At 45.8% G+C, this 23,298-nt stretch overlaps 2 protein-coding genes across 10 annotated transcripts in view; both read left to right on the top strand.

The window, feature by feature from the left end:
- The first annotated feature begins 273 nt into the window (after window positions 1-273).
- Window positions 274-1,980, top strand: UTP3 (UTP3 small subunit processome component). Its single transcript, XM_035325636.1, has one exon. It carries the CDS (start codon window positions 317-319, stop codon window positions 1,907-1,909), a length of 1,593 nt encoding a protein of 530 aa, XP_035181527.1. The 5' UTR covers window positions 274-316; the 3' UTR covers window positions 1,910-1,980.
- A 4,471-nt stretch (window positions 1,981-6,451) lies between these two features.
- Window positions 6,452-23,298, top strand: part of RUFY3 (RUN and FYVE domain containing 3) — a 54,553-nt gene continuing 37,706 nt past the window's right edge. For 2 of the 9 annotated variants that reach the window (XM_035325292.1, XM_035325291.1), the window contains exon 1: window positions 6,452-6,765. In XM_035325292.1, coding sequence (XP_035181183.1) covers window positions 6,471-6,765 — 295 coding nt within the window. In that variant the 5' untranslated portion in view covers window positions 6,452-6,470. Of the gene's footprint in view, window positions 6,766-14,032; window positions 14,842-23,298 lie in introns of those variants that run through there. The other 7 variants (XM_035325296.1, XM_035325295.1, XM_035325297.1 and 4 more) reach the window with 6 other exon arrangements.

The raw sequence follows: 23,298 nt of genomic DNA, 5'->3' as shown, positions 1-23,298 counted from the left end.
AGCTCGGGGGAGGTTTTCAAACACTTCTCTCTGAAACTTTGGCCTGGCTGTGGGGAAGTAACAAGAAATTTCCGTTAATAAGCACATAGATGGCACAATAAGCTCACATCTGGCACCATTTCGCGTACCCATCACCTAAGCTAAATAATAATAATAATAATAATAACACTTTTGGGCCGCCAGCTGCGTTCAAACCCCCCCCGGGGGACACGGGCCGAGGCGGAACCACCGCGCAGGGGGACGAGGAGCGGGGGGAACGGGAAGGCGGCGGAGCGGAAGGGGCGGTGGAGGCCGGGCCTGAGGCGGCAGTGGCGCCATGAGGACGCGGCGCGGCACCGTCCTGCGGCCCCCGCCGCAACCCGCCGGCCGCGATGGAGGCGAAGAGGAGGAGGATGAGGAGGTGGTGCCGCCCCGCGGGGACGTGGGTCCCGAGGGGCTGGGGGACGAGGTGGAGGACTTCCATGAAGCGCAGTTCCAGGCGGTGATGGCCGCCTTGGAGAGCGGCGAAGAGGCCGGGGAGAGCGAGGAGGAGGAGGAGGAGGTGCTGGGGCTGCAGCTGCCGGAGGAGGACGAGGACGAGGACGAGGACGAGGAGGAGGAGGAGGAGGAGGAGGAGGAAGTGCTACGGCTGCAGCTGGAGGAGGAGGAGGAGGAGGAGGGTGATGATGGTGAGGAAGAGAAGGAGGGAGCTGAGTTCTATGTGGATCACAGCGCAGAGGAGGATGAGGAGGATGAAGATGAGGACCTGTCCATGGAAAGCGACTTGGAAGAGCGCGGCAAGGACACCAAGCTTCCCCACGAGCTGTCCTGGGGCCGTCGCAAGCAGCTCTACTACGACACGGACTATGGGAGCGACGGCCAGGCCAAGGGCAAGCGTAGCCAGCAAGAGGTCAATGCTGAGGAGGAGGAGGAGGAGCAGGAGGCTCAAGTCATCCAGAGGCGGTTGGTGCAGGACCTGGGGGAGGATGATTATGGGCTGGATGTGATCCAGGGATATGTGGCGGGGCAGCAGAAAACCCATGACAGCAAGGGGCAGAAGATTGCCAAGGATTTGCAGGCCCTTTCCAAGAAGGAGCAGCTGAAGCTACTGAAGCAGGAGTCCCCTGAGCTCCTGCATCTGATTGAGGACTTTGAAGTCAAGCTGATGGAGCTCAAGGATGAGCTGCAGCCACTGCTGGAAATGGTCAGAAGTGGCGTTATCCCTCAGGGGAAAGGCAGCCGCTATCTGCAGATGAAGTATCAGATCTACCTGAATTACTGCACCAATATCAGTTTCTATTTGGTTTTAAAGTCAAAGAGAATCCCAGCTCACAGTCACCCTGTCATTGAGCGGTTGGTCGCTTACAGAAATATCATCAATGACCTGGCTGTGATAGACCAGAGGTTATCCTCGCAGGTTCGCCTGCTCCTGAGGAACTATTACGATAAGAAGGAAGAAAAACTGCGAGAGCAGAAGAAGTTTCCAGCGCTTCTATATCTGGCTGCCAGGAAAAACAAACCAAAACGTGCTCCTGCGCTTGCTAATGGCCGGCTTGCTGCTGAGGAACAGGCAGACGAGTCTGACCTGGATGAAGAGGCTGCCCTAAAATACTATAAGCTGATGGAGGATAAAGTGAAACTCAAGAGGAAGAGAACCAAAGACCAGGACATGCTCAAAAAAGAACTGTTGGGGGAGGAGGATCCAAATAAAAAGAGAGGTGTGACATATCAGATGATCAAGAACAAAGGCCTCACCCCCAAGAGGAAGAAGATTGATCGCAACCCCAGGGTCAAGCACCGGGAGAAGTTTCGGCAGGCCAAGATTCGCCGGAAGGGCCAGGTCCGTGAAGTTCGGACGGAGATGCACCGATACGGCGGGGAGCTGTCTGGCATTCGTGCCGGGGTTAAGAAAAGCAGAAAGCTTCAGTGAAACTTATTTTTCTCTGTTTCAGAGAGCTGCAAGTAACAGTTTTGAATGCAATAAATTTTTTTGTGAAAGAATGTGTGGTTTTCATCCTTTAGTGGGATTTTTTAATTTGATTTTTTGTTTGTTTGCTTGTTTTTGTCTTTCTGTGCTGTAAATACAGGCTTTGAGAGGCTACAAGGGGTGTCAGGTGAGGGGAAGGGAGTGGGCCAGGTGGGATGAGGGCAGCGGGGGAAGGAAGGGAGCATCCTGCTGAGGGTGGGCTGAGGTGGGATTTGTGCAGCTGTCACCACAACCGCCTCTTTACAGCCTTGTCCTCTTACATCCTTTTTTCTGCATAGGGCTACAGATGCGTAGTTATGGTATTTCCTCTAGTTTGTGCTCTGATTAACTCATACATGTGTTCATACCTGTAACAATCAACTGTTTTTACCCTCCTAAATCTTTTAAATTTAGTAGCCAAGCAGGAAGCTCTTACCTAAATCCCATATGGCCTGAGATGCTATTTCACCTGCTCTTGAATTCAGTGAGAGGCAAAGCAAGGAGGCTTCTGGGTTGCATAGTTACTTACCTATGATGAATACTTTAACTTCATTTATGATACGTTTCCTAACTGTTACACACTTGTATGACTAACATGGCATTGCTGCAGGACAAGTTGGTAAGACATAACGTAGTTTGCACCTTGAAGGTAAATTTTCAACATGTTTTGATTACTTCCCCCTGGTGGGAAAATGCATCCAACCTGGCAGTGAAATAAATTCTTGCTGGGAACTGATGGTGAGCGGGCACTTTCAGTTGACGTGAAGGAGGAGTGACTGATTTCTTTCTCATAAAGCTTTCAAGTTTAACACTGTCTTGAGGCAAGATGTGCATGTGTGGCTGGGATCTGCTTCAGTGAGCCCGCATCTTATTTGTGTACCAGTACCACCTGAAAGGCACTCTGTTTGCCACGTGAACTCCCTTAAGAGGGACAGTTGTCTAGTTAGTAACAACCATTTTTTGATACAGAAGCAGCAGTGTAGCAAGTGTTTATTGCGATAGTCTCAGGGAAGCCAAAATATGAATGTGTAGTGGTGAACCTGCAACAGGCTAGGCAGGTGTAAAATATGCAGACACTGCTTGTTTTCTGCATAAGAAAAGTGTTTCCGTAGCATTTGATGCACACCTTTCCATCCTAAGCCTTTTCCTGCCAGGAACATTCTTGATTGCTGACTGGAGACAGTTTTATTAACTTTTAAAGCTGATTCTTAAAGGGAGAGGTGAAAAAAAGAACAAACATAGGCTGGACAGATGGGAATGGAAGTAGGGAGGCTTTTTGTAGTCTTTGTATGTCCCAATTTCAGAGAGAACTCAGTTCGGTGTACGAACGCACATGGCTTAATGTTGAAATGACAAGTTCTGCTGACTTTAATGGTCCTGTATTCGTTTGCCCCCTACTGTTCATAGGCCAAACAGCAGTTAAACACTGCTTTTAAAAAAATACAGAAAGTAACCCCCTGCTCCATAGAAACCAGCTCACTGTGAATTGATCCCCTCCGTGCAATTGACTGGGAGGTCTTTGCCTGCCTGCAGAGCCAAGGCATTTTGCACAGCAACGGGTAATAGAAAGTACTGTAAGTGCCTGAGGAGCGTTAATGGCAGCAGAGAAGAAGAATTCGGTGTTTCTGGTCAGTGCTGGTCTTGTCTGTGCTGGTAGGAGGTCTCTACGTGGGGAGAGGAAAAGTTGGAGGTGATTGCAAGGGTAAGGATTCATTTCTCACATCCCAAAGTCCCAGCAGCAACTGCTAGAAGGTGAAAATTGTTGACTGAGGCCCTGTGGCTGGCTTCTCTGGGGAAGCTGGGTCTAAGAGGCTCACGTCAAACCCTTGTTCTGCAAGAGCATCACAGAGGGAAATGTGAGGCTTGCTTGAAGAGGTCACTGAAAATTGCTTGTCATTTGAGCGATGCCCTGTCTGACCAGGTGGCCTCAGGCACAAAGTGTGACCTGTTGGCCTTGGAAATGAAGACATTCTTCCCCGGTGCTTGCTCTCTTGTACTGTGAGCTCAAATCAACAGCATTCGCTGCTTGCTGCTCCCAGTGAAAAATGCATGGTTTTGAGTGGGTAGGCGTGTGAAACGTGACAAGTCTGCTCCAAAATGAGAAACTCATCTAAGCTTTACCAAGGCGGGAACTGGTGCTTCTCCCAAAACGAAACCATTTCTATTAGTTCTGCACTGGGATCATGATGGAGGCCACCAGTGATGATGCTGAGCTACGCTTTTAGTCAGTGAAAGCTTATGTGATGGGGGAAAAGCAGCTTAGGTGATTTTTCAAGAGAGGAGCGGTGTTTCCTGGCAGGCATCACACGGGATGTGAAAAATGTCCTGCAGAGATGCTAACTGATCTCATTACTAGAGCATCTGCTTGTGCACGTTTCACACTTTGTGCACAAATGAGGGGCTGACGCGCTTCCACAGACAGGCAGGCAAGCTGCAAGTGTCCAAGGTGGTTTTGTGTTCCCTCAAAAAGCTTTAGGCAGCTGGCAAGCAAAATTCTGGCAGCTTTGATCTGAGCAATAAATAAGGGATATATGTTATGGTGCAATTACAGGCTCGCTTTCCAGAAACGTCGAGATTAAGGCTAAAGGCAAGAGCAAGCGCAGCATGTCAGCGTGCCCACTGCAGGCAGCCAGCAGATGGCCCAGCTCATCTCCCAGGTCTGCAGCACCAACTTGTTTTAATGAAGATTAAACATGGCATTTTGTTCAGTTGGTTGGTTCAGAGACTGGACAAAGCCATAAATAGTTCTTTCCAGTATGGTTTTATGTATGAGTAATCATGGGAAGGCTGTGATTATTAATGCCATGGGGGGGCGGGACACACTGTAGCATTGCTCTAAGAAATGCTTAGTAGATGTTTACTACTGAAAGGCAATCCCTGACGGTAAATAGATTTTGAAGACCCCTGTTAAAACAGATGCATATGAAAAATCACGGATCATGGTTAGGAAAATAAGTGGTGCAAGTTCATGGCTAACACTGTTCTGTGTTTTGTTTTTCCTTCTTCCAGTAGTTGCATCCAGAGTAAGCCTGGCTTGCCTTTGGAAGCTGGAAGGGAAAAAATTCAAGGGCAGAGAGTTGGACAGTGTCACAAATTTCTGTTTGTGCAGGGTAAGGAAAATGTATTCAATAACTCAGAAGGAAGTACATTTGCTACTGCTTTAATTTTGTCAAGGGGTTCATAGTTGTCTCCCATTGTTTGCTATCAGCAACAGTTTGGACGTGATTTTGCTCTTGCTAGCACTGGCAAATACAAATCTCAAAACCAAGCGTTTGGATTTCTGAAAGGGATTAAAGCATCTGTTAAATTAGCTGCAACATATTGCATGACTTGGGGCAGCGCTACAGAAAAGTCTCCAGCAATCAGTTGCCTTTGCAGCTTTGGTTTTGCAACTGTTATGTGAGATTAAAAAAAAAAAAACCTGTTTCAGTCTGACCTAAGTATACTGAATATACAGGATATTCTTTAAAAACTGGCAGATTTGCATTCTCCCTCTACTGACAACATTTAAAGCCCTGCCTGAATGAAAATTCTTTATCGCTGCCTTCCTAAAGGCCATCTTTGAGGTGAGATTACTATGGGGTACCACCAGTGTGTTTGTTTTAATGGTAAAGACTGTATTTGGAGTTTGTGTTGTCACCTCTTGGCAAAGGATCTGAAAATGCTGTTGTCAGTGAGATTTTGCACTCTGGAAAGTGAGGGGGGGAAGGTGGGGCCAAGAGGTACGGGAATGACTTGACTTTACAGATAAGTTAATGCATGTGGGAGCCTGATTTCCTGGAGGTTGTTTCCCCAGATTAAAATCTGTGTTTCCACAGATTAAAATCAACGTTTCCCCATGAAGCCTGTGGCCCAGTGAAGCGCAGCAGCTGAGGCAGCCCCGCACCACCCTGGGCTGCTTTCTCCATTTTTTGCCGCTCACTTGACAGCTACGTGGGGAATGCAGGTGGAAGGGTCAGCAGCTCCTTTTGAACCACAGCTGTCCTTAGCAGGGCAGCGGTGTTTTGTCTCGGAGGTTGGGGCTGCCTGCTTTGTGCCATAGTCACAGCCCGGCCTCTGTGACTGCCTCTTGTGGTGGGGACGTGGAGATTCAGAATCATGGAGTCATTAAGGTTGGAAAAGCCCTCCCAGATCATCTGGTCCAACAGTCCCCTCACTACCACTGTCACCCACTAAACCATGTCCCCAAGCACCACATCCAACCTTTCCTTAAACACCCCCAGGGATGGTGATGCCACCACCTCCCTGGGCAACCCGTCCCAATGCCTGACTGCTCTTTCTGAGAGGAAATGTCTCCTCATTTCCAACCTCAACCTCCCCTGGCGCAACTTGAGGCCATTCCCCCTACCCCTAGGCCATTCCCCCCGGTCCCAGGCCATTCCCCCTCTCCCTACTCGAGGGGAAAGGGAGCGACACAGCAGCCGTGCTCGCCGCCGCCACCCGCCGGGCCCGGCCGTGGGCGGAGGCCGGAGGCCGGCCCAGGCCCAGCTTCCCCACCGGGGCGGAGCCGCGGCCCGGGGCGGCGATGGCGGAGGCGGAGCGGGCGCCGCTCGTGGCCGAAAGTTGCCGGGACGGGGGCGGCGGGGAGCTGCCTCCCGCCATGGAGCAGCGGGACGAACCCGGCCCGGTGGCGGCAGAAGAGGACGAGGCGCCCGCAGCCTCGCCGCCCCCAGCCTCGCCGCCTTTCTTCCTCCTCTACCCCGGCCATGGAGGCGCCGCCGCGCCGCCCAGCGTGTGGAGACCCCCGGCGCCCCGCGGCGGGGCCGCCCTGCCCGTGCTGCTGCTGAGCTACCCGGGGCCGGAGGGAGCCGCCGGCGCCCGTGAGTAGCCTCGGGGCCGGGAGCCTCCCTTTTGCCCTTCTCCCTCCTGAGCCGGCGTGGATCGGGGTGCTGGGGGTGTGGGGAGCGGGGGGTCCCTCCCTGAGCGCCCCGTGAGCCGGGGGGGGTTGCGGGGAATGGGGCTGGGGAGGTGCCGTCGTGGCATCGCCGCTCCCCAGGCAGCACACGTGTGTGCCTCCGTGAGGGGAGGTGAGCTGCACCCCAAGTGCAGCCTCTGCAGACACGTTCATGGGGTCTTCTCTCCTTTCTGGGCCGTTCCTCTGAGAGCTGTGCAGCCGTGGGGAGCCTCTTCTCGCAGGTAACCAGCGATAGAGCTAGAGAGAATGGCCTCAAGTTGCGACAGGGGAGGTTCAGGTTGGAAATGAGGAGACGTTTATTCTCAGAATGAGCAGTCAGGTGTCGGAAGGGGTTGCCCAGGGAGGTGGTGGTGTCACCATCCCTGGGGGTGTTCAAGGAGGGGTTGGACGTGGTGCTTGGGGACATGGTTTAGTGGGTGACAGTGGTGGTAGGGTGGACCAGATCTTGGAGGGGTTTTCCAATATTAATGGTTTTCTGAAACCTAACAGCCCAGCCCTGCCTTATGATGTGGTTAGGAGATGGAAAACACCCACTTGGGCTTCCTTCTTGTGCTGGGGCAGAGGGTATTTGTCTGCGTGCCAGACAAGGCCGAAGGGCTCTGCTACGTGTGTGCTCTCCTGTGGGGCGTGCTTGGTGGGAAGCTGTTTTCAGCTTCACAGTGATTTTTATAATGTTCTTGCAGTGCATTTGGATAAACGGAGGTAGTGTGAAATGTGTATGTTTTAGGAACAAAAAGTATGCATAGGGGTGCATATAGCAGAGATTTTCCCTTATCCATCCATCTTGAAAATTGTCAGAAGCTTTGTCATCTTCTGGGCTTGTGCCTGGGTGCGGGTGACAGCTTTTTACCTTCGTTTTATCTCCTCCTGGCTGCATCTCAGGTGTGTATTCACTCACACAGTAGCTGATGATTTGGGGGAAGGTATCTTTATTGGGTTTTACTCCTTTTGAAGGTAATGTACATTATTTAAACTATTAGTCAGCAAAGCTATAATCAGTGAGATAAATTAATTTCTGTAATGTAAACAGCAGGTGAAGTGACCCACCTTTGTTCTTAGTTATGTGAAGGGCTCTCTCTGGTTGCGGATTTCTATCTGCGGACTAAGTCTCCCTCCCTCCTGACTTGTCATTTTCAACCGTTAACTTCCTCTCAAAACCGTGATATTTTAAAAAAGTGTCTACTAATCAGGAAATCTTCACACTCTGTAGCTGTGTGATGTGCGTGCAAGGGAGTGAGCTGTTCGTGACAGAGAATTCTCTGAAGGGTTTAAAAATATTTATTTAGTCTTTGCTATTGTGCTTGTACTGTTCAAACTGCTTAATTGTTCTAGGACCTTTCTAGGAGGGGTTCTGTGTAGATGTGGTGAGGCTGAGGCACGTTTGTTCAAGATCACAACAAGTTAGTGTACACACTCATCAGCTGAGCAATGCTTTATCCCTTGCGTTGGTGTTACTCTGCAGTGGATATTCATATAGACTATGTGGAAAAAGCCTTATAAAATGTATCTGGAGTTTCCCTTGCTCTTTCTTATCTCAGAGGTAATATCTGCCTGTGCAATATCGTGTCGAAGCCTGCTCAGCGACTGACACAGCGATAGCTGGGTATGAAGGGAACAGGAATCATAACCCATTTGCATAGTATCATGGACTCTGATGTTTCTCACATCTGACAGGGGGTGTCCTGTCAGCAAATTAACTCTTTCATCATGCCTGTTGTTGTTGTTGTTCTCATGTCTCTGAAAAAGCAGCTCTCACTTGCTCATTGCTGAGCGGCAGGAGCAGTGGATCCTGCTGCAGAGTTTTGCTTGTTTGCTTGCTGCTTCGGGACTGATGTTAAAGCAGTGGGTAGAGCTCAGCTCTGCAACAGAAGGCATTTTGTGTGTTTGAGTGCTGAACTGAGTCTCAGCTACCTGTAGAGTACATGGCCTTGCAGGTGTCATCACTTGCTGCATCTGCTCTAGATGGCTGTTACTCTGACACCACGCCTCAAGGCTGCATTAGTGATGGCCAGGCTATCAAGATTGTCCTGCCTGTGTTACTGGGGAAACCTGCTGGCCTGTTTCGTGGGCTCTTCTCAAATGTTGTGAGTTCATGTTGCAATAGCATGTGACTGCTTAGCATCGACTCTTCTTGATCTGCTTTTCTTTGTTCTGCAGTAGTACTTGAAGTGATTGTTCATGTCTGCTTCCCTTGATTCTTCAGCGTTTTAGTTACATTTGGAGTTGAGATAAACCGAAGAGTGTGAAGTTTTTTTTTTTGCATGATGTGCCTGTGTTACGAAAATGTGATGTACTCTGTGAATGCTTAATCCCTCCCTACATAGCTGTGAAGGGAGAGTTTAGAGTGAAAGACAGTTCCTGCTAGATCATGAGTTCCTCCCTTCAGTGCCCTGAAGCCTGTCATTTCCACAAATAGTAATGAAAGTAATTACCCTTTATTGACATTAGCCTCGTACAGTGAAGGTAGTGATCAACGCATTGAAAAGTCAATATTGCAGGATGTTTTGGAGGTTTATTTGAACTAGTCTTTTTATTTCCTGTCATGTACTTTACACTGTCATGTAACTGTTCTCTTGAGAGAGGTATCTCCGCAGGGTAGAAGGGGCCTGTAGAGCTGTTTAATTTCATATTTGAAAATCTAGAAGAGCATATTTGCTGTTGGTGAAGTAACTGCAGTCTTTGTAGCTCCGATAGGGTTCTCCCAGGGAGCGGTGGCCTCATGGGATTCTGTGTACAACTGTTGCTTCCCTCGGTAGAAACCAACTACAGCATTATTCGTGTCTAGGCAGCAGCATCACCATTGCACTACCAGGGCGGTGGAGCAAGCTGTGTGGTGCTGGTGAGGTGAAGCCCAGCAACTAACATTCGTGGTGCCAAAGAATCAAGTTGTAAGAGTAGTTATTACTCTTACTGTTATAACTATTTATTTTCTGTATCAACTTTGTCTCATGCTTTTTTTTTTTTTTCCAGGACTGATCTTTCCCCTTCTTATCCAAGTTTTATTTACAAGGTGAGAGAGATGTGATGGTGGTGAATGTCAGGTCAATATGAAAGCTGCTAAGGGAAGGAGACTGCAAAAGCTTTTAATGCCAGCAGCATCTGCTTTTTTGATACCGATGGTTCCAGACAGAGAACAAAAGGGAGACTTAAACATGCCGAGCTGTAATGAATCCTCAGAAGGCTTCTCAATGCTGTAAAAGCAACTTAATTGTACTGTCTTTGAGGAGGAGAAAAAAAAAAAAAAGAAAAAAAAAAAAAACACAACCTAGTTCCTTGCTCCCCCCCAAAGCCTGACAGATACAATATTTCAAGTAGACTTTTCCTTCCCGTTACTTAATTGTACACTCAGCTATGTGAGGTATTTAAATCCTTAAATATCTCTACTTCCCAGCAGGTAGAAAACAAAGTTTATCACATGTTCAGGGAGCTGAGAAATTCTGTCCCTGGTTTCCAGCTCATTAAATTGTCTTCTGCCTGTTCATGTTTTTTTGGCATGCAGCGTTTGAAGTGCCACAGTTAGGTGAGGTGTGTGTGTGTGTGTGTCTGTGCTGGCAGAAGTGTCAGAAACAGACTGAAAGAGAGGTGGCATGAGAGGAGGAGTGATGTTCACAGGTCTGCCAGGAAGAGGTTTTTGCGTATCAGGAAGGAGCATGGGCAGAAAATAGGAAGACCAGATTTTTTTCACTAAGAAGCATGGAAGCTGCCTTGCTGGACCAGATTGACAGGCTGTCTGATGTATGCAGCAGCCACAAAGAGGTTACATGCTTTGGGAGAAACTTGCACGAACTTGCTTGTGATTCATGCTCATCTTACACTGTGATATAAAAGCTCGTGTTTCATCATAATTTGTGTCCTTTTTGTGTGAAGTTACCTCTGATATCATACTCAATTTGAGATGCTCTGAGCAGCTATTTTAGAACTCGGTGATGCGTCTGAGCTGTTACCAACAATTTCTTTCAGCAGTGGTTCCCATTTGCATAGTACTAGTGGCTTTTCTATGGTTCTGTGGTCTACTGCAATCTTAAATAACCAGAAATAGTGCAGTCATCTGAAGCAGTAATCCCATTGCCAACTTTGCCTTTTTGTTGTACGGCTGCTGTGCAATCTCTGTGCAGCAATCAGGGAAAGGTTTCTCGTAAGGATGCTAAGTCAGCTTGGTTGCAGGCTGGATTTCCTGGCATTGGCAGTAAAACTCCACCCAAAGGTGCCCCCTGGAGTCCAAGAGATGCTTTGGGGATTTGTTTGTTTTTTATTGCTTAGATCATTTTCATTTCAAACGCTGAATGAATTAGGAATACTTTGCAGTACAACTGAGATATGAAACGCTTCTGGCTGGTGGAATGGTTTGCTTTCAGATGGTTAAGTCCTAAAACGTTAACCTTTTTGTAAGCTGCTGCATTTGGTCACCTGGCCAAGCCTCTATCCTGCTTTGCCAACACGTGGTTAATATTAGAATTTTGTAAGACCAGTCAAAGTGGCCTGACTTGTCTGAGATTCAGAAAGTGTTTCTGTGTTACTGACCTCCTCTTTATTTATACCTACCTTTTGGTCCTCTTCTGTCTTTTGATCAGTCTTTGAACCTTCCTGAAGCTTGAGCACTCGGTATTGAGTTGCAGGGGATTTTTATCAAATGCTTTATGAAGGCTACAAATATTTGACACTGATGCTTTATAAGATTGTTTGTTGATTTGTAGCTTTGAAGCACAGGATGGGGTGGGGGCGTAGGTTTAGTATCTTGATTTCCAGATGGGGTAAAAGGCTGTCAGGTCAGTAAATCACAGGCTGGTTCTTGTGAGATTTTGCTTGTTGCTGTTAGTGGTGGGGTTATTGGGTGGGGTGGGGGACATTGTTTGCTTGTTTCATGAGAATATTCTTTATTTTCCAACAGTGCTGTAACTGACATATAGACAATTTTTTTTAAAGCATTCTTGATACTTGTTTTAGCCTACCCTGAAAATGATGTTTGAAAGTGAAGTTCTCTGTTTTCATTCTGTGGGAGTAAATTCAGTTGTGCTAAAACTTGGAGATTACCATCTTCTCAGGGCAGGTGAGGAGTTCTTAGCTATTGAAATACCCATATCACAACTCCATAGGAAAAAATCAACTTGAAAAAGAAATTCTGTACTCAATCAATTTTTAGGTATCTGCATAGATGATAATGCTTTTGTGCCTTAAGGAATAGAAGTTTTATAGAGGTGAAGTAGCTCTGTTTCTTTTAAGGTGGCAGTTGTTCAAAATCTGCTAGGTGGTATGCTCTGTCCAAAGCTCTGTTTTATGTAAGACATACTAATACACTGAGAATTTTCAGAGCTGGGCAATACTTGGCATTACTTCTGTTTTCTTTAATAAAATATCCTTATGCAGTCTCTACAGCAGGAACATTGATTGCATAAGGGAGCCTGAAAACGCAACTGAGCTGAAAGGGACAGGCTGGCTTCTTTTATTTCTTCCTGCTAAGAAGCAGCAAATGGCATAAAAGTAAACAAGTAGAGCAGTTGGTTAATTTTTAAACAAACTTCAGCTATGGTCCCAGTATATGGGTCATTTGTCGATGCTGAGTCAGTGGAAGACCTTTGTGAAATGGGAGCTGCAGGGTTACACCTGATGCTGTTTGTAGTTTTTTTTTTTTTTTTTCCAAAAGGAAAAAAACCTGTCAATTAGATATGTTGGATAATAGCTTATGGTACTTGGCTGATTTTCAAGGGTTTAATTTATTTGCTGTATGTTCAGGTCCTTTCAAAAGGTAGCAAGAGTGAACAGCTGTTCTCCTGTACCTGTTTGTATATGGCAACTTTCACTGGTTTTAAAAGTATTAAAGTGTGACTGCTGAAACCAGAGGTTGTTGTTGAAAGGATTTACAAATACAATCCGAGCTAAAATGCTGTCAGCATGGATTATAAAACCCATTCTTTCCTAGGGAGAAGGAACAATAGGAACTGTTGTCATTTGTGAAATAATTCTCCTTTGCATTGCTGTAATAACATGCTGCATGGCTCTTTGTTCTAGTCTAATGGGGAGAAAGAGTTGCTGAGTCAAAATGCTCTGCACCAAGCAGGAAGTTTTCACGGAAAGCAACTGCTTCCTCTCGACTGTTAGAAATAGCAACCATGATTCCTGTTTTTTTTGCCAGTTTTATGAGTTTTGGGCAGAATAGGTGCTTCTTTCAAAAGGCTGTGTGTGTTGGCATTCTGAATTCTGCATCAAATGATCAATTATTGTGATCAATTATCGCATTTCATATTGCTAAGAAATAGACATGCATCCTTTTGAGTGCTTCTTAAGGAAAAAACATACGGCCAATAATTAAGGTCTCCTGCGTTAATTGTTCACGTGTTTCTATCAATTTGTTTTTTGGTGAACAGTCAGCTTTCACAGGATTTGTGTGGTGGGGGAGAACGAGGCATCCATTTCCAATGCTACCCAGCTGCTCTCCACAACATCCTCAAGCCACATGGGAATAAGATGAACTAATTTATTACTGCCTCGTATCACAGTTCAAGTGGCTGATGATGCTGTGTCAGGCGCCCTGGTTAATCAGTGACCTTAGGAATAAGAAAGGTGCCTGCTGACTTGGGGCCAGCGCAGCTCCTTGAGCCCTAGAGGCGGGGCTGGGGGCACCGAGGGGACTGAGCCTGCAGGACGACGCAGTGCTGTCACCTGCTTCTTGAGAAACTGGAAGCCCCTTCCTCTGCCTGCTGAGAGGTAATACTTCTGCACAAGCCTCACCTGAGCAAGATACCCATTTTCAGATGAGGTTTTTAAGTGTAAGATTCAGCTGAGTGCCTCTCTTTGTGCTGTTCCTCCTCATTGTTCTTCCGTGTGCATGTGCCCTTCTAGAAGAGCTTAATCCTACAGTGCTGGAATGCTTAGCTCTGGGTCTTCCCCCCCCGTTGTTTCCCTGAGATGATAAATCCATCCTAAAAAATACTTTCATAAGTCAGGAATCTCAGTTCCCTTTGAGAATGTCGCGTGACAAAAAATGAAACAAAACAAAGCTGCGACTTGCTCACTCCCATAAAAACAAAGGTGCTTATTTTTTATTCACCCGGTGCCGTCGGGGCGCGTGAGAGGAATACAGATGCCTCTTTGTGTGCCTCGCGCCGCGGGTCCGCGCCTCTCTGTGGCGTGCAGTGCATCGCGCTGGCTTGCAGATGGACGAGCAGAGCCCGGCGAGGAGGTGCTGTGGATGAGGAGTGCCTAACTGCCATCCCTGCATCAGCAGCCTCTACGAAGCATCCTGGGAATTGCTCGCCCTGCGCTCGGAGCGGCCGATCACGTGAGCCTGAATTTTCAGTTCAGTTCATTAGTCAGCCATTTTGGTCAACACCCTGCCTACTGCGCACAACCAATCCTAGCAGCACTCGCTGCCCTGGCTTATCTGGGAAGAAAGGAACCTGCAGCTTGATCTCAGCAAACCTGGATATCCTCCTCTCTCTTCTTCCTTTGTTTTTTCTTTGGGTGGTCGTCAGAGGAAGCCCTTCTTTTTCTTCCTCCTGCTTATTTTCTTCTGTTTCTATTTTTTTTCCTGTTTGATGTGGCAGTCAGGTTTTCTGTGGCTGCTTAGGATCAATAGCCTTCAGCATATCTGAAGACAACGACAGTGGTGGAAAGGAGGGAGGAAGAGGCGAGCGTGAAGGAGCAGCGTTTTTACCTTGCTTTATATATGAAAAGGCCAAAGCAGTCTGTGCGATCCTGAGCATATCTGTCCTATACTAGCAAGGTATTTCTCCTTTTCTTCTTCAGAAAGCTTTTCTTTTTAGTTCTTTTTTTCCCCCCTGTTGTTGTTGTACCAGCTGAGTCATCATGTCTGCTCTGACGCCTCAAAGCGACATGCCAACCCCCACCACAGACAAGATCACTCAGGCTGCCATGGAGACCATCTATCTTTGCAAATTCCGAGTGTCGATGGATGGAGAATGGCTCTGCTTGCGCGAGCTGGACGACATCTCACTGACACCCGACCCAGAGCCTACCCACGAAGGTACGGTCCGGTTCTCTGCCTCGGGATCCCCGCAGCCGCCGCATTGTTACGGCCGCTGCACAAGTTGGGAGGGGGTGTCTCTGGGATGAGATGCTCTTGGCCTGCCTGGAGAACCTGGACAGCATCTAACATATCAAAAAGCCAACTTGGTGCTTCAGATTGCTGTTGGAATTTGGTGTGTTCTTTGTAATCCGCCCTTTAACAGAGGCAGACTTGTGTGGGGTTTTTTTAAGGTGTATCAGAAAAGATGAGGTTTCTGTGTCTCAGGAAGGAACATACCATGTCGTATATTCAATAACATCTGTAATCACAACTTTAATCTTATAGCTGTATTTGTCAAATGTCAGCTTCTACGGCAGGAGCACGCTGTCAAAATACTGCCTTCTGTCTGTACATGGCCAGTGGGTAGTTTTTGGAAAGCCCCAAGTGATTACGCAGCTTATGCTGGTTGTCAAGTGATAACATCATCACAAGTCTTGCAGGTCACTTCTGCTGGCCATGCTGTTGTTTATTATGGCGTAGAAGCCTGAAATGTGCAGGTGTAACACGTCTTGCTTTTTGGTGGAAAAGGATTTGTCATCTGGGTTGATGGTGAAAGCAGTTTAATAACCGGGTCAGGTGAAACAAGGACTGAAAGGTTTGTGAACACTGAGGGGAGGGGGGAAAAAAAAAAAAAAAAAAAAAAAAAAAAAAAAAAAAAAAAAAAAAAACACCAAGAAGACAGTGACGCATTGCCCCATCAGTAAAGAAGTGGGGAAGTGCAAAATTCCTGCAGAAATTCACTGTAAGGTAGCAAGTGCTTCCATGGTCACTTAGCTGGGTTCATACTGCTGGGTTCAGGGGTTCAGCGTACCCCTTGCCGGATGCTGATCGTCTTTCGGTCATGCAGCGAGGAAACTCCATCTTTTTCATTCCAGACCCTTTTCCAGTAACTAGTGAAGTGTGTAGTCCCAAGTAGTCCTGCTTGACCCGTTTGATGCTGGTTTAGCAACTCAGTAATATCTTACTGTATTGCTCTCTTGCTGGATGAGGCAGCTTAAAGTGTGGTGAGGACTTGAACTTTGAACTTAATTCGGTGGTAGCAGCCCTCTGGTCCGGCTTTGCTTGCCAAATATGTGGTATTAGAGAGAGATTTAAAAAGCAGAGGCTGACATTCCCCTTGAAGCACATCCCAGCCTTTCAGAGAGCTGCTGTAGGCTCAGGAAAATGGAGCCAGAGTAGTCAGTACGGGGTGAGCCAAGGGTGCAGTAATTCAGCTGACTTCCCATTTCTATGGTCTTGTGTGTGGCATAGACGTAGTCTTGTGTGGCTTTGGACTTCATTTTTTTTTGGTGTGTGTTGTTTTAGCAGCATCATCTTGTGTAGGTAGACTGATTGTTACTCTTTATCTGAAAGGGAGGGAGAAGGACAAACAGTGACTTCCCTTTTGGTTTGTCACACTGTGATTAGTAAATGATCTAAGCAGTCTAGAGCTCTTGGTATAGCCTGGAAAGTCTTTCTGCAGCACTGTGAGTTTGTTATTTAGGTCCTTGTTCTTGTATGCATATTTTCTTTCTTCGTCTTCTCACTCTGGCCGAACTCAGGGGGAAGGTAGGCTAAGATGAATGCAGTTCCTGTAATAAAGCTTCTCTGGATTACCTTTCTCAAATACATTGAAAGCGTCCCTGTAGACTGCAGACTGCACTCGTGCATGTCTCTGTAAACAAGGCAAACACTAGAATAACCCTTCCCCAAACTAAAAAATAATTGCTTTTTAAGCTGTATTTGTAGTCACACTCTTGCAGGTACCAGAGAGAGTTGGAAAACAGCATTTGCTCATTTCACTACATTATTTCATTTGCATGTCAAAAATTAGTAAAAAGAGTGCTCTGTCATAATGACCTTGATGCAGCTATTTATACATTCATAACTTAAGAAAGTTGCTTGTTGGGAGGGAGAGACTTCTTTTTTTTGGATCCAAGTTATGTTTTTAGTAGAGATAAGCTCAGGGAGAAGTGTTCATAATAGGAAAGCTGACACAGCTTGATCCCTTGTGTTGAAACTGCAGTTACTGCATCAGCACTGCCTCGGTGTCCTCGGTGCATGCCAGGGTTGAGGGGACAGGATGACGGGGCTTGCAAACACCAAGTGCTTGTCTGAGGGGAAAAACAGGGGAGCTGGGGCTGCCTTGTTCTGAAATAGCTCTATAAAATTGATGCAAAAATGTAGGGACTGTGAAGGGAAAAAAGCCCTAAGGTTCTGCCAAAGGCTTAACAAGAAATTGTATTTTTTTCCTATGAATCAAGACATGTAAGATAACAAATAAAAAGAATATATCGCAGTTGCACATCGAACGTCCTGCTTGAAAGAAGGCTTTGAAGCCCCAGGTTGCTGTCCTTCAGTTCCTGCTTCACCCAGAGATGTTTTGCCTCCAGCCTTTCTCTGCTCTGCAACCTCTTGTGCCCCCTTCCCCTGCCCACAAGCAGCCGTCCCGCCATCCTCCTCCTCCTCCTCCCGCATCATTGCGCTGGGGATGAGCAGAAGCCATGCTCCTGGCCTTGCATCACAGCCGTCTGCACCCAGACCTGCCCACCCATCACGTCACAGCGAGGAGAGGACCTGGGAATGAGGGAGACAGCAGCTCTGGGCAGTGGAAAAGTAAGAAGACAAAACAGAGGGTCACGAACAGAACAGCAGAGAGGATGGGGAAGGCTGAAAGTGCGGAGGGAAAGTAAGAGTTGAGTTGCAAGAATTTGGACTTGTGGGGGCTGCTGTTGTGAGGTGCGATGACTTAGTGAATTCCATGGGACACTGGGGGTCTCCCGTTGCACATTCTGCATTCCCTTATTTGATTTTTAAACCAATAACTCTTACAGACCTTACACCTTCAAACTTTGCTCTGTATTATTGGCTATGGTGTGAGATTTAATTTCTGTATTTTTAAAGATTTTGTTGTTGTTGTTGTAGTTATACCAAAGGCAGGGCTAAGCAAGTAAAATAACAGAAAACTGGAATACTGCTAAACAAGTAGCTGCAGTTTTTTTTTTTTCTTTCCTATGAAAGGAGATTGTTGTTAGCTGTTACTTTTATTACTGCCTTTTTATTGATGCTTTAGAGCAGATGACTTAGGGTTTAAACATAAAAGAGGAAGCTAAAGCAAGTGATTCTTGTTTACTCTGGTTTGATATCCCTCATCAAACCCCTGTGTTTCAATTTCAGTGAGAGAGAGAGAGAGACATCAGAAGAGAAATTTAGATAGTGCCAGATTGTGGAAATGTGATGTTAGGGGGAGCTAGAGGCAGGTTGCTGTGCTTCCTGATTTTGCTTTGAAAGCTCCCAAAGCAGAGAGGCAGCTGGTGCTTATTTTTGAGGCCAGACCTGCTGCCAGCCCTTTCCTTGGGAATCTGTTGGCCTTAGCCTTCGTTGGAGTAATCCAGCTTGAGGCCAGTTTTGTGCTTGGAGTTGGAGGGACAGGGAGGGAGCTAGTAATTTCAGGACCTAGTGGTAAACACAGTTGTATTCACTGATGTTAAAAAACAGTAGGCATCTTCCTGTGGTGGTGTTGATTTCCAGTAAAACCAAGCCCACTTGTGCTGGGAGATGGATTCTGATCTGAGGAGAAAATCTGGGGCCGTTTCATTTCTTGCCATAGGGTTGGAGTTTGATAGCATAACTCAGAGCAGAACTGAGTTGTTCCTCAAGTTGGGTAGCAGTAGTGCAGATTCATTAGCACAGTTAGGGAGTTTCTTGCAACTGTATGTATTCAAGATACCATGTAATAGGGATGCTGCAGTTTAACAATGAAAGCATTTCCTTTTCTTTTGGAACAGTTCTTTGGGCATGAAATAAGCTTGTTTTGCTATAAAGTGTAAGTCTGCTTGACCTAGAAATATTATGTAGTTTTAAACAATGGGTCTTAATTAGGAAGTCAAAACTTTTTGTTCTATACCGAAGTGATGAGATGTGGCACTGATGGCTATTAGATTCTTGTTTGTTTGCAATATATATAACAGTTGAGGCATCCTTAGGGACCAAGGTGTGGAAAAAACATCTTATATTTTCTGTTGCTCATTCAAGCATACACGCAGAGATGAGAGTCAATGCAGATCTGAACTTTTGGGGCAACGTAGTGAGTGCAAAATGGTCTTGTATTGTTTTACAGCGTGGTAAATTTCTGCTTTGAATAATCATTCTTCATGAGGAGCTTCATATTAGAGCAATGGAAATTTTAATCCTCATGAGATCAGCTTGTAATTGAGAGCAGAAGGAATACACATGATAGCTGTAAGGTCTGAATTGATGTGCAGCTATTACAGTATCACTTCTTTAAAAATCCTATTGTATTTGCTCTAAAATGGGGAATTAGAGCAGTATGTTCCTAACATGCAAAAAATAAAACACTTTTTCCATAGTATATTTTTTGCTAGCTAAAATTGGCTTTTTCTTTACTCTTTTTTGACAACTAGTGTAAAAGCCTTACTTTCAGCTGCATGTTTGTGTGAGATGCCGTGAGTAGAAGTTGCCTATTAATCAGTTATTCTGCTTATTGTCCTAAACCGAAAGGTTGTCCTTCAGATTCTACCTTTTCTCTCTATTTTCTCTTTAACTATTTTTCCCATCTTTCTTGTACAAGCAGCATGACCTTATGTTTTTGATTTGCAAACAAGCAGATTCTCAGCACGGAAGCTTGCATGCTGGGGGCTGTGAGAATCGCCTCCTTTTTGGCGGGGGAGCTATGAAGCCATTTGGTTTTGTCCAAATTGTGCCCCATAAGGGGCTTGTGCCAGACCGGGTCGTGTGAGTGGGGAGGCTGGGGGCCTGGTGTAAATCACTGGTTTGTAGAGAACAAAAGGCACCTAGGAAGAAACCCTGTGGACTCTTAGTTTTAGGCTTTCTGTGGTATGGAATAGGAGAAGCAAACTGCTGAGAGGTGGAATTGCCCCATGAATTGTGCCTTTCAGACTGCAAACCAAATCCAGTGTAAGCACCATACTGAGAGTAGCAGCAACCTTTCACTCACTGGCAGAAACCGCGTGAGATGTATTCTTTTGTCAGAAAATTACTCTCCTAATGTGTGAATGGTGGCAGAAACCTCTGAGCAAGCCAAAAGTTTGAAGGAGCTTAAAAAAGCATGTGGCTTGCCAGAGTGGCAGCTGTGGTACTCTTAGGTCATGTGCCCTCCCGACAGGCGTGAGCTGGAGACTGGATTTAATAGAACAAATGCCAAGTTGATTATGTGTGAGATACATGCATTAGTCTGTTAAGAACCCCAGCTCTTTTGAATAGCAGTTAGGTCATGTAATCCAGACAGCGCATACTGAAAAGTAACGTGACAAAGGTTGTCATCCTCCTGGAGAGGAGGAAGGAGATGCCCTGCTTACTGTATTTGCACTGAATCCCATCACAAGCCGGGAATAGAGCTGTGGAAAAAGAGAAATGACCGACAGAAGACTTGACCCTGAACCAGTGGGGAAAGAAGATGAAGCTTTAAAAAGCTCCTCAGGATGATTGGTATTGTGCAGCAGCCCTCAAGTTAATTGGAAAAGAGAATGTTAGGTGAGGATGAGATGGGCATCACATCAGCACTTCTAGTTTGAGTTTGTTTTAAAGGTTAAACTTCTGTAAATATTTTCAACATTGTAATTAAGAAATTGCAATCAAGAGATGCTTGCTCACTCTAAATGAAGTCAGATGAGCCTGGGAAATGTGGGGAAGGTTTACTTCCCTCAGAAGTAATGAATCAAAAGTTGCAGAGAAACCCCTTAGGTGTTAACCAAGATGGGAAGTGAAAGATGGAGGAAAAGTAGGGTGGTTTTTCTCGTGGTTGTGTGTGAACTGTCAAGTGCCAAAATAAAATCACAAGTTTCCAATAGTAGTTATTCATGGCCTTAACAATGGCCTTTAAAAAAAATTCCCATAAGTATAATTTTTTTTTCACTGAAAACATGTAATTGTTACAATTGATGGAAGCACACTGTTGGTGCTGCAATGCGAGGTGAATAAAGAAATTCTGGACAGGTGGATGCCAGGTAAGGTTGCACTGGCTGAGAGGACAATGATAGGAGGTGCAGCGTAGCAGCACAGGGATTGAGGCAAGGCATGATGTGCGGTCGGAGGAAATAAGTAAAATTAGCTGTTATCTGCAGAGAGCAGCACCAGCATCAGTCGTGTCAGCAAAGTACAGCCCTGGGCAGCGAGGGGCAGCAGCGGTACCCGTGCACTCAGTGTTCTCTCTGCTGTTCTCGCTGGAAGGACAGCCGGCTCTCGCAAGCAGGCATGTGTCGGTGCAGCAGGACGGGACAATGTGTGTGTTAAGTGTTTTTAGTATCTGTTTTTTTAACTTTCCCGTTCTGGAAATAGCTTGCCCAGGCAGAAATTGCAGGCTGAAATGAATGGACTTTTCTTCTGCTGTATGTGAGGCACTCATTCTCTCTCCCCCTGTTTTTATGTAGAGAGTTTAATTTTTTTTCTCTTTAAACCCCTTGCTAAGTTTTTAATAAATAGCTCCTGTCGTGAGGGTCTGCAGGCTGTCTGGTCGCTTCTTGAATTCTGTGCATTTCTTTCAGCGTGATGCTTTGTCTCTTCTTGGCTGTTCCCTTTTCTTCATTGGCTCTGTGAGCCACCTGATTTGCACAGCTCATATGAAGAAATGATTTATTACATACCTACATACATACCTTTCTTGACCGGCTTATTTTTTCCTTCTTAAACATATTATCATACCTAAGGCATTAAATGTGGGATAATGCAATGTAAGTAAACATAAGAACATGACTAAAGCTTTCCTTTTAATGGTAAAAGTATCAGTTGCCCATACAACGAGGAACGAAGGACAACGTTAGCCTTAAAGAAAAAGACACAAGTGCAATTTGCCGTGCATATTCAGTACTTCTGAGAAAACTCTTCCAGCTTTCCCTTGTGGGATGCTTTGGCCCAGAAAAGACGAGCAAGTGGTTAGAGCAGCAGACTAAAAGCTAATTATAGGACTATTTGTCTGATTTTAACCTTCTAATGAGCGCATGTGTCATCATTTCTTCCATTAGCAGCCCTCTGTAGGACGTGGCTAGTACTTCTCTTCAGGGCTGACAGTGAAAATATCTGTAACTTATGGCTATATTTATGGTTGCTGTAGAATTTCACTTGCTCTTTGAAGTGAATCTGAGAAGTGCTGTAGTTAGGCTCATGCCTGTTAATAAGGCATGGAGGAGTGGTCTTTTCTTTCCTTTCTGGAGGAAAAAGATCTTTGAGAGCTCTGAACATTGGGCCTTAGATGAAAGGTAGATGTTTGTGTATTTAGAGGACCAAGGGGGGATCAGGAGAGAGCTATCCTTGTTGCTTGGCATTTTTGCTTGCAATTTAGTTAGATTCAGTTCATTTCAACATCGTCCCAATTTCTGCCTATGTTGTTTGGTCATAACCACCTAGTCAGCGCTTCTGTAAGTCTTACTTTAAATATGTTGGCTGTCCTTGCTTCTCTCCTCAGAACTGTTGTCAGTCACAGCAAATCACCAGCAGGAGCAGAAGGGGATTCGAGACAGAAGTGCATCGAGACCACCTGAGTGCAATCGGGTTGTCTCTCTGGTCTTGGCCCTTAGCTGCTGACATATGCAGGATGTGTCACAAGCCCTGTTGTGGGTGAGCTTAAAAAAAAACAAACAAACTTTTCTGGTTGGTGAGCAGAATGTGGGGGCCAAGGGCTAGCTGTATTTCTGCTTGTTTGTAAATCTTCAGCTGAGTTAATGTTTTATGTAAGTGCCTGTGCAAAAACCAACAGATTCAGGTTAGGTCTTCTCATAGTCAAAGAGGTATGATTCATGTTTCACTGTTGCTGAGTACTTTCTGGACCAGCCTCTGTTTTCACTTCCCAAAATTGATGCTGTTTTTTTGGCTAATAACTGACTTTTCAGCTTCTCCTTATGCAGTTTTAAGGACTTCTGTGCTTACAAAAAAAAAAAAAAAAAGCATCCTGACCTATTTAGTCTGCATTTGAAGGAACTTGATTCTCATATTATGCTTGGAAGCTATTTAAAAAACAACAACTGTGGATTCACTGCTTTGTTCTGTGCATCTTTCTTTACACAGGAAAAAATGCTATAGCTCTATATGAAGTTCTGGTTTCTCCATCCTGCTAGTTGTACTCGCAAGGTGTTCACTAAAGAAGTACAGAGGACATGGGCAGAAAACGGATGGGTGGGATGGACTGGGAAACTGTGGTGGGGAACTTGCACTTCCTCTTCTAGGCTCACTGTGAGTTGTGGGAGTCTACTTGCAGGTGGTATCCCAGCATAGTCTGAGACACTGTAGGAGCTGGTAACGTGCATTTCACACTATTTCTTAATGAACACATTTTGTAAATGCAATTTGAAGGAAATAGGTAAGTTTTTGTGCAGTGCAGGTCTTTGGGAACTTGCACAGCATTTGTTAAAGGCCACATGTTCAGCGCTTGTTTAGGTTTGTTTAAAATACCCCACAGATGCT

Source organism: Oxyura jamaicensis, chromosome 4 (genome assembly GCF_011077185.1).
Source record: "Oxyura jamaicensis isolate SHBP4307 breed ruddy duck chromosome 4, BPBGC_Ojam_1.0, whole genome shotgun sequence".
NCBI classification, from domain to species: Eukaryota; Metazoa; Chordata; class Aves; order Anseriformes; family Anatidae; genus Oxyura; species Oxyura jamaicensis.
Note: the sequence above shows the minus strand (reverse complement) of the source record. Positions and strands in the feature narration are given on the sequence as shown.